General features: G+C 34.7%; 2 protein-coding genes and 1 non-coding gene across 5 annotated transcripts; 1 reads left to right on the top strand and 2 right to left on the bottom strand.

Moving 5' to 3' along the window:
- Nucleotides 1–190: 190 nt before the first annotated feature.
- LOC125222105 (NAC domain-containing protein 91-like) lies at nt 191–4,277 on the bottom strand. Of its 3 annotated transcripts, none has more exons than XM_048124551.1 (7): nt 3,897–4,277; nt 3,118–3,398; nt 2,435–2,752; nt 1,970–2,302; nt 1,388–1,846; nt 1,094–1,297; nt 191–405 (listed from the first exon to the last, which is right to left on the bottom strand). In XM_048124551.1, the coding sequence occupies exons 1-7, from the start codon at nt 4,060–4,062 to the stop codon at nt 397–399; spliced, it is 1,770 nt and encodes a 589-aa protein (XP_047980508.1). In that variant the 5' UTR covers nt 4,063–4,277; the 3' UTR covers nt 191–396. The 3 variants fall into 3 exon arrangements, with proteins under 3 accessions (XP_047980508.1, XP_047980507.1, XP_047980506.1); XM_048124550.1 differs by lacking the exon at nt 191–405 and adding an exon at nt 640–743; XM_048124549.1 differs by lacking the exon at nt 191–405 and having other exon boundaries at nt 776–1,297; nt 3,897–4,276.
- TRNAM-CAU lies at nt 296–380 on the top strand. The gene is given in 2 exon segments: nt 296–333; nt 345–380. It is a non-coding gene; the product is annotated as a tRNA-Met (tRNA).
- Nucleotides 4,278–7,107: 2,830 nt separating the features above from the next.
- On the bottom strand, nt 7,108–11,113 carry LOC125224197 (uncharacterized calcium-binding protein At1g02270-like). Its single transcript, XM_048127556.1, has 10 exons — nt 10,749–11,113; nt 9,666–9,770; nt 9,470–9,575; nt 8,785–9,005; nt 8,639–8,715; nt 8,452–8,560; nt 8,233–8,358; nt 8,040–8,150; nt 7,849–7,956; nt 7,108–7,706 (listed from the first exon to the last, which is right to left on the bottom strand). Exons 1-10 carry the CDS (start codon nt 10,893–10,895, stop codon nt 7,482–7,484), a joined length of 1,335 nt encoding a protein of 444 aa, XP_047983513.1. The 5' UTR covers nt 10,896–11,113; the 3' UTR covers nt 7,108–7,481.
- Between the last annotated feature and the right edge of the window lie 4,389 nt (nt 11,114–15,502).

Genomic DNA, 15,502 nt, shown 5'->3' with positions numbered 1-15,502 from the left:
TAATGCGAGAATTAATGCACAATTGATAAATAAGATAGAAAAGAAGAAGGATAAGTAAAATAGTATTTAGTTGATAGTGCGACAGGCGTTATTATAGTGCTTAATGGTGAACCAAAGTAGTATAAGTTGTAAATAAAGATGTACTATATAGATAATGAGTCGATGACAACTTTTCATAAATGTAAATGTTTATATTTTTATGGGACAAACGAAAATAGAGAGTGCATATATTTTTACGGAATGGAAGGAGTGCGACGGATATCTTTGGCCAATGTGTGGAGCAATGAACATCAAAGGGGTGGTGGCGCAGTTGGCTAGCGCGTAGGTCTCATAGCTTCTGAGTAATCATGAGGTCGAGAGTTCGAGCCTCTCTCACCCCATTTTTATTTTTATTTTTTACCCTTTCTGCAAAAAACAGAAACTCAAATCAATAATTACTCCCCTATTCAATAATTACTCCCCCATTTTATTTTTTTCCTTTTTACTACTCAAAATATCTGTTTGGTAGTTGGAGATTGCTTGAGATGTATTAGCATTTATATGAATTTTATTTATACATATATGGCACTTCAAGTCATATTTGCCTATGATAATACGTTCGACTTGTATCATATTGATGCAAAAAATGGGAAGTCGCAATTGGAAAACTTGAAATTTATATTCACAAAATCTAACTTTTACAAAATTTCTCTGTCAGAAGCCTCCATTATCCATGAAAACATCTACAAGGACAGCATAAACACCTAGCAATCACAAAAAAACAAACACAACAGTCTCCAGTAACTCTCTATAAAATACACAAATACATAAGACTAAAATTCCCAGATTCTTGATATATGTTACAAACAATGCACAGAAATGATCATCCATGAAGTTAAGCAATATACAAAAACCATAGCATCCAGGCATAACATTCAGCTTTAAAACGACGAACTATCAGGCGCTGGTGTTAACCTATTGAACTATAAATACTATATAAGCACTCGAGTCCTATACAAAAACGGGCTGATTACGTTGTAGTTAGTTTCATTTAGAAGGTAGAATATGCCAACACAGCAAGAAGCATGACTATGAGACTCATGGCCATGAGTACCTTAGGCATGTATCTCGATGGCGAAGCTGAAAGTGTATAGCTGGAGCACTGTGAAACTGTCTCTTCGGACTTGCTATTTTTTGGTGTTTCAGCTTTGGCACTTGGGTTTGTGCTTGTCTCCTTTGAGTTTCCATCTGTATTTACATCAACAGAAGTTGAATCCCTCGATTCATCAGGAGTGAGAGTAACAGCCTTCTCATCATCCTGCAGTACCAACATGGCAACACTAAGATTAGAATACCATAAAGTGGACAAAGGTATTGATTGGAATTGAGGATCAGAGGAACATCTCACCTGGGCTTTGTCGACTTCTTCCTTTATTTTAGAGTTAGTTGGCTCGTTAGGAGGGCCACACTGAACTGATCCGACTTGTAACTTCATCTGCAGACGAATTCTTCTTGGAGCAGTTCCATGTGCTGCAGTGTGCTGCACGGTGCTTTGATTAGGAACCGTGCGTTTCCTTATCACAATGCCAGTTCCAGGATTCGCGGCATCCACTGCAGGGCTATGGAGAGCACTGTTTTCAACATTTGACATGTGTCGGATGTGATTGCCAGAAGAGACAGTAGTGGAATCATTTGGGAATCCAAGGAGGTTAGTTGCATATCCCAAGTTCCCTTGGTCATAACCACTGCTAACATAAGAATTGTGGCTATCTTGAGCTAGCATTTCAGAAGAAACTTCACTCTGGAACGGTGACTCTTGTTTCATATTGTCCTCAAACGACACAACTGGAAGCATAAACAGATCAACCTAGAGGAGAGATAATAAATGCTATCAGGTCACTGTCAAGAAAGCAAATCCAGCTCTAGGATGATATTACCTGCAGTATAATTACTCTTTAGCACAAGGAAAGCAACAAAGAAACTTCCTTACCGGTTTCTGAGACACCTCCCCCTCCGATTCACTACATGAGTAACTGGGTTTTACCATACTGTCAACATTGTAGATGTTAGGTGGACTCTGCTCCCCAGAATCAACTAAAACATCGTTCAAGAACTTTTCAATATCATCGGCAGCATTGGTTCCATACTGGAATGGGATAGTTTGTTGATTATGGTTCATATCACCATTAAAGTCGCTATAGAGGAATGGGTTTCCAAGCTCCGACTGCATCTGGGAATGCAATGGGGAAAACATTTTCCCGTCTGTGGTCAGCTGCACGGGGTAGCAAAACTCATCCAATAGTTTCTCCAGCTCAGGGTTAGGCTGAATCAAAGAAGTAGCAAAGATAAGTAGAATCACAGGGAATTTAAGTAAAAACAAAAAAATTATATATACTAGAAGTCTAGAACAGTAGAACTGGGGAATTAACAGGAAGCTCATAATTATTTCACTCACAGGAATAGATTTCATGTCGGATACATTGTCCTCCATCTCATCAGCAATGTCAATATAACTCTTCCAATCAATAGGTATAGGACTGCCAGCTACTGCTTTCGGAGTACTTGAAGTCTGATGGCTTCCAGCACTAGAAGGTTGTGGTTCAGGCGAGCCGCCTAAACTGAAACTAATTGGTGTTGGTTGTTCATATTCAGCAGATCGAACTTCTGGAGGAGAAGCAATTATCTCTTCAGCTCCATTGACGTTTGACGATTCAGTGACATCATCTTGTTTCAGCTCAGCCTTTCTGAATAATCGGCATAAAATATAGGCACCCTAGCAAGAGAAGTCATCACATCAGCAATTACTAGAAAAATGAGGAAATCAAAGCATACTGTCGTCACATTACTTGTCCATCGCCACATCTTCAACAATCAACATACGTACTCAATCCAATTAGTGTTGTGATACAATAATATCCCTACGCAGATCACGGTATGAGGAAAGGGGTTTCTTCACATGTTCTCAAATTCCTTATAGCATGACTATACAACTAAAGCAGCTAACTTACGAAATCAGTCAATATTCACTTACCTAGAACAAGAAAAGATGATACTATACACACTAAACATGGCAATGGAAAATATTGCTCGTTCATGGAGAAAAGCATATAACTATAAGCATAGAAACAAAGTCCCTACCTGACCAGGGTGCGAGCCATCCAGAGACTTATCAGTAGCACGATACTCGTGAATCACCCAGTTGGTCCTCTTTCCATCAGGTGCACGGCCCAGGTAGAAAACCAAAGTCTTTTTCATCCCGATCTTTGCCCCCTTTCGGGTTGTTATATTCCTATCCTTACCAGTTGCCTTCCAGTAGCCTTTGTCAGTAGCCCGGTTCAATCTCTGACCATTTTGATATTTCCGATCCTTCGGGCAGAAGAAGAACCACTCATTGTCAGTTGACTCCACCACAGACAAATCTGTAAGACATCAAAGAAACAAAATTTATGATCATCTCCAAGTTCAAAGCCAATTGTAATCTCCATTGATAGGCAACAACCACTAATAACAAAAACAAAAAAAAAAAAAAAAAAAAAAAAAAAAAAAAAGACAATCAGTATACGTGTGTGTTCATCAATATAATAATCACCACAACACTGTATCAAATTCGCATAAATTATTTTTCATAAACAAAAACTCTGATGATTACTCAGCTAACACAATTCATTTTCCATCAAAATCCTATAGACTACAAGATACTGCATTCGTTGAGCTTAAATCACAAATTTCCCAAATTAACCGCGCTGGACAAACCCTAATTTGAGCTCAGATCCACATAATCTTACACAACACAACACAATTTAACAAACCAACGCACATTAGCAATGATCCACACATTAAAATCACTCATTTCAAACATCACCAGCAGAACAAAGGCCAAAACCGTAAAAAAATCGAAAAAATTAGCACAAACTCACCAGGTAAATCCCATGGCTCCCATTTGCAAACATCAATTTCACGAATAACACTGACTTCCTTATCCCGCCGATTGATTTTAAGCCTCAGATAGTGATCGATTAGCTCCTCGTCCGTCGGCCGGAATCTATACCCCACCGGTAACGCTTTCACTGGAAGCACAGCCATTGAGCAGTAAACACTTTCGCTTTTCGCCAAAAAAGGGGTAAAAATAGAGAATTGTGGTAAAGGTAAAGTGAATTTATAAGAGAAGAAGCTGTGTTAGCAAGAGAGGGATTCAGGGAAAATTCAGTGGGGTTGGAGTGATGATCCGAAGATTTTTTTAGAGAGAGAAGACGAAGAAAGAAATGCAGTTAAAGAGAGAGAAAGAGTGGAATTTTCTGAGAAAGAGCAGTAGATGGAAGCGCGTCCAAATACGGCGCATATACCGTGTTATAAGTGAAGTACCGATTTTAGCCTTGCCAAAGAAACCAATCTGCACTGTAATGGTAAACAAAACTTTGATTATTACTATATTTTCAAATTTACTCGTTCAGATATTAACGTAGATACTCTCAAAATTGAAGCGGTGTAATATTGTGATAAACTTTTATGGGATGTTCGTGAGCTTGATCTAGCTTTCTTATATCATACTACTACTTCGTTATGCATGATGAATCATATAACATAACGTTACAGATGCACGATTGATATCACATACGCACTCTCAATATTTTTTTGTGCCACATCTTGAATTTTTAAAAAATAATGCTCCCTTTTGTTTAGTCGAACATATTATCAACTTCAAATGCAGCAATGACCATTTTAAATAAATGTCATTTGTGGATTAAGTAACTAAGATATTTTGATAGAAATATATACATATGTTAGCCATGTTAAAACTTTCACAGTACATATGAGTTCATATGTACTGGAAACTTTTATACTCTTAATTAATCATATTATTCAATAATTTATTTACTATAAGCATGACAAATATTCTTAAATTAATAGTATTAAGCTGAAAATTAAAGTACCTAATGTGCTTGTTATTTGTGATTGTGCTTGAATTTAATTTTATGCAATATTAGATTCACATATCTCTTCAACTAAAAGTATATTCTCTATGAAAATTTATGCTTTGATAAATTCATACATAACACATGGTCCATGGTGATTCTTATTTTTAATTTTTAAATGAAATTTCTTATAAACTACTATCAGTAACTCCAATCTTCAATCTATTAAAGCTTAAAAGGAAATTATCTCAATAAAACACTAAGTAAGTAAATTATGCTTTGTCGCGCCAACCGTTTTACTTGAGCACACAGAAACTTCTGGGGGTATATTAGGAAATTCAACGAGTCGTAACGAGGAAGCTAGATTTTGGAGAGTGACATAGTCATACAACCAATAAGGGATATCCACGTGTCGATAAAGTTTCATGTGGGACCATGACATATTCATACTACTCTTATCAATTTCATTTTAAATAAAACAATCATTCAGCTGATCATATCCGGTGACAACTTTTTCTAAACTCTTTATTTTTTCCTTTTTTCTTTTCTCTTTTCCCCTTTTCAACTTTAACCGTTATTTTAATTTTTAACACATGAAAATAAATAAGTAGGAGTACTATAAATTTTGTTTTGCCCATCCCTAAATTAAAGAGTTATTTGAACCAAAACATCGAAAAAAAAGTTTAAAATACATCTACACACATTCAATTTAGATAAATAGTAGTACTAGCATATCGTTGTTTAGTTAAAAATAATTTTATGTATCTTTATTGCGAATAAAACATATGGAGTATATATGAGTAATATTTTACTTTATTTGTCGAAAATGAGTGTCTTTCACTTAAACAATTTTTTTAGCTCCTTATGGATAATCGAATGTTTTCTAAAATAACAATGTTTTCTAAGCTACACTCGCTATATATTGCAAAACCATTCCCAAATTATAACAATTAGAATTCGAAATAGATTATTTCAAAAATAATTTGGAATATTACTATTAATCACTGACCAGTATCCTGAAATTGAGGAATGTTACTCGACAGATTTTAATTCATATAATGTTAAAGTCAATGTCTTTTTGCCCAAGGCAAAAAAGGCCAACATATTTTAGTTAACTTTTTTTATTTAATCGAATTCATGCAACTACAAAATATTTTAGTGCTTAATCTCAAAAGATTGATTAGGAAAGACGGTGACACCCAATTTGGTGTTGTCACTATTTTTTTACTTTACTTTTCCCTTCATAAATAAATATGTGTATGTTCGATTTATGAATTTTTTACCTTTTTTCATGATGCTCCTTTCATAATTTTAGCCATGTACAAATGTAATCATGAAGGAGTTCATTCTAAACATGACCAATTTTAAGTGATTTTTTAATTTTATTATGATTTTGAATGAATAAAGATATTATGTTGTCATTTTTATTAAAGTTATATAGTACTACATTACATATCCAAGGAACTAAATCACTCAAGAGGCTGTCGCTAAAGAGAGAATTAAGCTTGTTATGTTTTCACTCACACGCTCTATATAAAACTCCAATCTAAATATGCTTACTGTTAGAATGCTTATAGATGGATATAAAAAAAAACTTATTGATATAATAGCATCTACTATTAGATTTGTTAACATATCATTGAATATGCAGTGTCATACGTACATATATTCTTAGAAAGAATCACTCCTATACTACTACAGTCTACATGCATGATGTACCCCATGTATTATACTTGTGGTCTCTAAAGTTAACTAACAATAGAGTTCATTGATAGTATATGGAAAGAAATATGTACATCAAAAAAGCAAAATAGAAAAAAGAAAATGCCTAGATTCGGTCAAAATTGGAGTAGAAAATCAATCACAATGGAATGGAGTTTGTACGTAAAAGATTTTGGGCGGTGGAGAGATATATTAAAGCGCCTTAAGGATGTCCACTTAGTTTCCACCACCAAATTCTATGTACCCAAATTTATTTTAAACTTTTTATTGTTATCTCTAAAGTTGAGGTAATTAAATAGCAAAAGAATTGAGACATATCTATATCCTATAATTCAACTTTATAGCTAATGCTCTTTTCATGTAACTAACTAATCCTTTACACTTTTTGCAAGAAGTTCTAATCGCTAATATCTCAAAAGATACAATTATCTTTATCACTTCAAAAAGTATTAGTATTATTTTCAATGATATTATTTGAAGGTAAAAGTTCCTATGCAAGAATTCAAAATATATTTGCATACATTTATATAGTAAGAATAAGAGTATTACATCACAAAAAAAATGGTTGCAATCTCACTAACACTACAAAATGAGAGAGTGTTGTGTTCCCTTTCACAACATTCATCCATAGAGTAGTAATCTTCTGATGTTTCCCAAGCGGCGTCGTCAGAGGAGGCGGAACGAACGCGTCCCGTGGTCGCATAAGCAGCCGATGACGTATCGGATGTCGGGCTACGCACCAGACCTCATTAGAACCCTTCCTGGCTCGATTCGCTGAGATTAATAATATATAGTTCGGTCCAACAACCCTAGGCCTCAAGAGATTTCTAGTCGGTGCGTGAGCCCCGTGACGAGCAACAGGTGTCGTCAAGTGATCGGTCGGGGGCACGGCATTCTGACCGGTGAGAACACCACGGTGAGCCGAGCATGGTCCGAGAGAGAGTAATCTTCCGGCCACGTCCCTTTCTCCACCTCCGTGGGGAAGAGGACTGCGTTCTTGACGCTGAATCCGATCGCCTCCTCCGCATCGGTGGCATCCTCGTCGTTCGCCTTAGCTCCTTGCTCGAACCACGACGCGTTCCATATCCGTTGCTGAAGGGGAGAAGAATACGATAAGTGGACGTCTAACATAGGCTAATCTACCACGTATTTCAATGAATCGAACGATTATATTCAAATACTCAATCCTATGTATCGTTAATCCGATCCATCACACAACGTAAACGTGCAATACCTTAAATTCTTTGTAGTCAATGACACCGTTCCCGTCCATGTCCGTCTGCACCCACAGTCCCTGTATCTCCTCGTTGCTCAATCCGTTACAATGGCCAATCAGATTGAGCTGCAACGAGCCAATAACGCGTTATTAGTCTTCCATGAAAAACAACCAGAGAGTAAAACGTCACAAATGAAAGAAATATCAACCTGTCGTAGCGCTTCACAGAAGCCCGCGTACGTGATGAAATCACCGTCATTATCAGCCTTCAGAAACGCGAACGCATCTTCTTCCGTCAGCGAAGCTCGCCTAAGTTGATACTGCAACGAGAGATGTTGAGACGTCAAACATCTTTACACAATACATATGCGAGCAAGATCACTTAAAAATTAGGTATCGAACCTTGAACATCCCCAACAACGCCTCGCTCCAGCTAGCGTTTAGCAATTTCCGGTATCGATTGGGGTTGAGAAGCCATATAAAATCAACACCACAGATATTGCCACGGTGGTTGCGGTGGCTCACCCACTGCACGAAGGTGCGACACCAGAGGTAAGAATTTTTGAAACGAAAAAATTCAAATACATGAGAAACGATTGTAGATTCGAGAAAAAAAGGTACCCTGTGCGCGTCTGCGTCAGTGTACTGATGAGCAGTATCATACGACGATACGAATCCCTGAGATCGGAGAAATTTATAAATATGCCCCCTCTTACTCCCATTCCAGTCGCTGCCACACCCAAATAAACGAGCTTGAGTTTCGTCTCGTGTTAAGATGGGAAAACGAAAGCGCGAGAGGAATACATACCCGCATAGCAAGATAGGCAAGGGCTTAAGTTTGTTTTCCTTTTGATACGATTCCACATATTGCAATATTTTGTATACCTACAGTATCGTATTGCATTACTCGAAAATGAAATTGATCCGAAGAAAAAAGAGAAGAACGGAGCGTACCTGACGCAGTCGCTCTAAGCACAAGCTCGAATTATGTGGAAACAGCAAGTGCGTGTTCACTATGAGAAGTTCTTGACGAACGTGACCGTTGAGAGTTTGTGAAAAGGGCGCGTTCAGCTCAACGTGCAATAACTGAGCAACACGGTCGCCAAAATCATTGAACAGCAGCTCCCGGTGGTTGATGACCTTAAAATAGTCCTTATGCACGGCCGTCAGCAGACCTGTGACATTCGGAAAAGGGATAACTTCGTATAGGAATCCTACATAAAATCTGCACCTTTTATAACTAAATAAATCAGCAAAAACCAAATAAATTTTACATAGAACAATGCTGCTCCTATGCATATTATTGAATCCGAATCAAGAAGGATTTAAACTCATTCATACGCGATGAATCACAGCGACTTTTTCTAACAAGATGTGAATACAAAAGGCGTTCCAACGACAACCACTACCTTGTGATCCACATCTTGTTCCTGTTCTAAAATCCCAAACACATCTGCAAAAACAGATGCATTAGCCACACATTGATCGCGAAAATCGCGATGCCAAATTCGACATATCTAGATAGAACAGGAAGGGATATCCAAGAAGTACACCATAGTTCTACTTTGATCAAACAAGTCCACAACTACAGAGGCTACATATACGATTCTGACCATGAAAAGGGGTAAAAAAATCGTACCATCTCCGCGATTGTTCGTCCGAGCAAGCTTGAAATTGAGGTAACCGGCATCACCAAGCCTCTTGTCGTAGATGCTCACCAACTCCTCATTCCCAACCCAGAATTCCTGCAACGGAAATGATCAAATTGGCAGTTTTAAACATGAAATCGAAGAAAAATATGTACTGTGATCGAATCAAACGAGAAAAAACAATACCTGAAGACAGATTATGGAAGATCTCTCACACAATAACCAATTCAAAATCCTCTGATTTCTATCCATCCAATAATCTTTAACATCACTTTCTCTGAAGCTTGGATCCTGCAAATCCACATTTCAAACAACACATTAAACAAAACAATGCTTTTACCATCCAAAATCACACATCAACACAGCAACTGATGTTATAACACAACAGCCTTAGTAAAGCAACCACTCTTTTTTCGAGCAAAATATGATCAAGAATGCATCTTTTTACCAAAATCCACATCAAATGGCAACGAAAATCGAACCCTTTTCTCAAAACATACAGCAATATATCTATCAATGCAAAAAACTACAATCTTAGAAAAGCAGCAACTCTTTTTCGAGTAAATGAATATACATAACTTGGTAATAAAATCAAGCCCTTTTCTCAAAACAACAACTGCAGTACATCAATAGCTCTTCTCTGAACAAAATAGAATCAAGAATGCATCTTTTCACCAAAATCCACATCAAATGGCAACGAAAATCAAACCCTTTTCTCAAAACATACATCAATACATCTATCAATGCAAAAAAACTACTACAATCGTAGCAAAGCAACAGCTCTTTTTCGAGTAAAACATGACCAAGAAAACAACTTTTTTTCTATAATCTACAAAATCTGGCAACAAAAATCAAGCCCTTTTTCTCAAAATCAAGCAACAACCACATTAAAGCTAAAGCAACACCTCTTTACCAAACAAAACATAATCAAGAATGCATCTTTTCACCAAAATCCAAATCAAATGGCAACGTAGATCGACCCCTTTTCTCAAAACATACATCAATACGTCTATCAATGCAAAAAACTGTACAACCTTAGTAAGGCATCAGCTCTTTTTCGAGCAAAACATGATCAAGAAACCAACTTTTTTCCGGAATCCACAAAATTTAGCAACAAAAATCAAGCCCTTCTTCTCAAAATCAAGCAACAACCATAGCAAAGCTACAGCAACAGCTCTTTTCCACACAAAACATAATCAAGAATGCATCTTTTCACCAAAATCCACACCAATTGGCAACGAAAATCGAGCCCTTTTCTCGAATTCTCACCTCGTGATTGAGCCTTTTGTAAATGGGCGCGAGGATGTTGAAAGTCGTGCAAGAAATACAAGAGGGGTCCGTAGTCGAAGAAGCTATGGCATAGCTGCCGATTCTTGACAATCTCCCCATGTTTAATGCTCTGTTCTTACTCCCCATTTACTCAAACAGCTCAAATCAGTGTCTGATTTTCACAATTAATGATTTTCAGTGTAAATGATTAACCGAAAACTGCAAGAAGGGAATTTCAAGAATCTGGAAAAATATACTCAAATTTTCCTTCGTCTTTTTTCGAGAACAATAGAAGGATTTTTTTGTGATCTTGGAAGATTTGTATATATTGTGACGATTAACTCAACGAATGATGATAATTAGAGACAGTGGCTGTGATGCATATATATATATATATATATGAAAGAGAAAGAGAAAGAGAGAAAGAGAAAGAGAAAGAGAGAGGTTTTTGTTTGTATTTTTTTATTCTTTCAATTACTATAATGAAATTTTTTGAGTGGTGACGGTTATTAAAAATATGATAAATATTAAATAAATATTTGTGGGGAGAGAGTCGTTGTTTTTGATATTATTGTTTTTAGTATTTTTATAATTTTAAGTGGGTGTAATTTTAGTCAAGTTGTAAATAAATTGATAAGGAATATAGCTTTAATTAAGATAAATATTTAAATAAATTATTGTGGAGAGTGCGCCACCATTTCAATTTTTCATGCTACACACACGACGCTTCCACTCATTTAGAATCTTCACTCTTTTTCCATTTATTAATTCAAAATTGTCATATTAAGACGAACATAAAATCGACATTTATAGCATATATTACCAAAAAATTGTCTGAATACATATCGAAATAATTGCAGATATTTTTTACATTCAATGTAGCTGATTTAGGCCACATGGCATCTGATAAAATCATAAATAATTATTTTATTGGACGATATATAGTTTATTTTATAATCTTTCTCTCCTTAAATAAATACTCCATAATATATTTATATTATGCTACATCCAATAAAATAATCTCTTTTCCTTTATAAGAATACGTCAGTACGACATCTTACCATTAAAATCGAAAAAATGGAAATTAAGGGCACAATAATTGAACTTTTTATTTTTCTAGTTTCTTCAAAGGATGTTGTATTTGGTTGAATATTAATTTTTCTATATATACATATATGTAGACAAAGTTTGGCAGAGTTATTTGGGTGAGCTGTTACTGCAAGATTGTCGAGGCGTTGTTATTTGAATTATCAGAGAATTATAATTGAAAAATAATCTTAAAATTTGTAATTGTTAAAACAATTAACTTTAACCTATACTATTTTCAAAATAAATAACCATAGCAAAAAGTGTGTTGCTAAATTATGATAAAAGTGTTGGCATCAATTACTTTTGGCCTTAATATCTTATAATACGCGCAGGCATAAAAATAGCGTGTTTCCTATAATAATTGTACTACGTATTTTTTGTCACACAATTTGTCTTGGATAAGGATAAGATTAGCCATTAAATGAAAAGTTAGGTTTTATAACTTCATTTATAATCACGTCTCGTTGTTTAAGCTATAATTATTTTGTTATTTTTAAATTTAGAAAACATTTACTCGTATAATCGCATCGAATAAGGTCAAAAAGATCGTAGGCAGTACGTGATAGCAAATCTCGTCGAAGATCATCCCCAATATATCTTTCTTGATTTTATTTGATTCAGCATATCTTTTATTTTATCTTTATTTATTTTTTATATATTTTGTAAGCTTTTTATTTACTTATCTTGCTTTATTAACAAGATGGAGTATATTAGGGTTTAGAATTTTATGTATAATAGAATTATATAGTATTTTTATTCATTGAAAAATAATAAACAAATTATTTTCATTCTTGGTTCTGGCGCTTGCACCTCAACTAAAATTTATCTTCCTTTTATTCTCATTACAATCGTGTATCCCGATAGATCAAGGATCTACCAGTACGATGACCGAATAGACATTGATGACAAAAGAATAAGGAAATCCATCACTAACCTCAATGGACTAAGAGTTACTAAATCAAATCAATTAATGTAAAAAAATTGAATTATTATGGAATTTTCCAAGCTCTATTGGTTTGCGTGGTGAGTCAATCTATCTAACCTCCTAATCTCACTTGAATCATTACTTCACATTGACATTTATGTTGATGTTATCACGATAGTCCACGTAATACTGTCATACTAAAATTTTGGATAATGTTTATCCTAAAATTCATACTACTATTAAACTACTAGCAAAAATTATACTACTTCTAAGTTTTGACATTTGATTAAGTCCGAAATAGTAGTAATATATTCATATCATACACTAAAACTTTTAAGTTATGGGTCTATGAAAATGAATATTCATAATTATTATTCTCAAGCATGGAATACACTAATATTCTGTTAAATTAATTGGGATATTGTAATTATGTGATCAGAATTGAACTTAGCATCTTTTATTTACCTATCATTATAAAGAAATTGAAGAACAAAATAAATATTGGAAAGGTGATAAAATGGATGATACATCCACCAAACACGGTATAAGAGGGCTCCACAACTCCACCGACGCAACTCTAAATTCTAAAGGGACCCAAGATTTTATTCTTTTCACTTTTGATTGCATTTGTAGGGAAATATTATATTTTACTTTTTCTGAACTTATATATGCCACGTGCACACAAATTTGGTTTCGATCGTATGCTCAATATTTGCGTATCGATTCTACTTGTACTTGGTCCAATTTTGATCTCAAACGTAAAATTGTCGGTTTGCCAAAGATAAAAATAATTTAAAATCTGTGAAAAATTCTTTGGAAGAGCGAGAAAAAACTAATTTAAACGAGCCTAAAAAGTAATGCTTTGGAACCAAAACCATAAGTCCATAACTATAATTGTGCCAACGGTTACCGGTTATGACTGAGCCAACCAAGGACGAATCTAGTTAAATACTAGATGGGGCAAATGCTTGCCCCTGCTCATATTTAACTACCTTTATATATGTATAATTTGCTATAGAATTTTTTATATCAATCTTCTACTAATTGCCCCTTCTTGAATGTTTAAATTATATTTATGTATATTTTTGCCCCTGGTACTAAGAATTTCTGGCTCTGTCCCTGGTGTCAACGGTTACAAATTCAAAATTAAAATTGTGAATTTATTTGTCGGATAGCTTATGGTTCCATTGTAGATGGAATCGTTGATTCTTGAATTGATGGAAAAAACCTTAAATTTGATTAATGTTCATTTATTATACTTACTTCAGATAGTCTATCAAAGTTCTAACCTAGTACTTTGAAATCAAACCCCCTTAAATTCAAATTCAAATTCAAATTTAAATTCCATGACCATGGACCTTATGGTTAAACTTGATCATGTCAGACATAGTTTTTCATTTGTGATTTAATCTCTCTTTTTCATTACGTATTTTTATATAGTCGTGTATTTTGATAACAACTGAATCTTATATTTGTCCTTTTTTTCCCACACGGTGTACAACACCATGATATGAATTAATGTGCTTTATGATGGTGTATTATTAGTTTAGGTATTATAGTGTGGTTTAATGGCCCTAAGAAAATGATTATGTTTGTACTTTTCACAATTAAATAAAGCACAAATAATATCATAGATTGACACGTTGCGAGTACGAATTCGATGATTCTTGATTATAATATATTAATATGATTGGGACAAACTTTTGAAAAATTCCAATAAAAAAAGAATCGAATCCAATATTAAATTCTTACCAAAAAGAAGTCCGAGTCATCAGTTCTTATAGACATATTCTTCGAATTAAAACGATTCCAATATGAACAAAATGATTGAGTGAATTAGAAGATAGTAATATAAAAAATTCAAAATAAAGCCTTTTGTAAATAATAAACGAAAAGCACTAAACTAGGTCCTATTTCACAATTTACAATTTAAGTTACCACTTTAATATGTGGTGCACATTAGTTTTCTTAGCATATGGTTTCGCCTTGTTCAATAAGTATCATCCTCAAATGTACTTATCTTTAAATATTGTGAGGATAAGCATCATAGCAAATAAGAGGTTATTAAAAATAGTGGATAAAATTTATTATTGTTATAATAATAATAATTAATTAAATATACTACGTTTCTGATATTGACATAGAGTGAAATTTATACTCAAACAAAAAGAATGACATTGATTTTAGAAGCTAGTTTTTTTTTTTTTTATATACGAGAGAAAAGGCTCAAACCGCTTAGAGATCAGTGAGCAAAGGAACCAAAGTTCAGTATCAACAAACTAGCCCAAGAAAACAAGCAACAAAAAAACCTCAAACCAGAAAAAGCAAGCTAAGCAAAGGAAATGCACCCCTGAAGCAGAACAAATAAAACAAAAACTAAACAAACATCAACCAACTAACTAGGAGGCAGAGCGAGCTATAATGCACCTTTATGTTTATCAGAGTTGCTTCTGTGATTATGCTTCGTCCATCGTCTAGCTTTAAGTAAGTCCTCACACATTTGGCTCGGTGAGAAAGGAAATTCGGGGCACCATCCTTTAGTCCATGCTCCAAGCCTCCAAATAATGAGTCTCTTCTCAGTTTCCCAGTTCGGTTCCATTTTTTGAAATATAACTTTATTTCTGAGCCACCAAATAGACCATGAGATCACATAGAATAAGGAACTCCAAATTTAAAGTTAAATATCGTAAAAGGTGCATCCATCCATGTAAGGAAGCAAGCCATCAGATCTTTGGGGAGA

This window comes from Salvia hispanica, chromosome 4 (genome assembly GCF_023119035.1).
Source record: "Salvia hispanica cultivar TCC Black 2014 chromosome 4, UniMelb_Shisp_WGS_1.0, whole genome shotgun sequence".
In the NCBI taxonomy this organism is placed as follows: domain Eukaryota; kingdom Viridiplantae; phylum Streptophyta; class Magnoliopsida; order Lamiales; family Lamiaceae; genus Salvia; species Salvia hispanica.
This window is presented reverse-complemented; position numbering and strand designations above follow the sequence as displayed.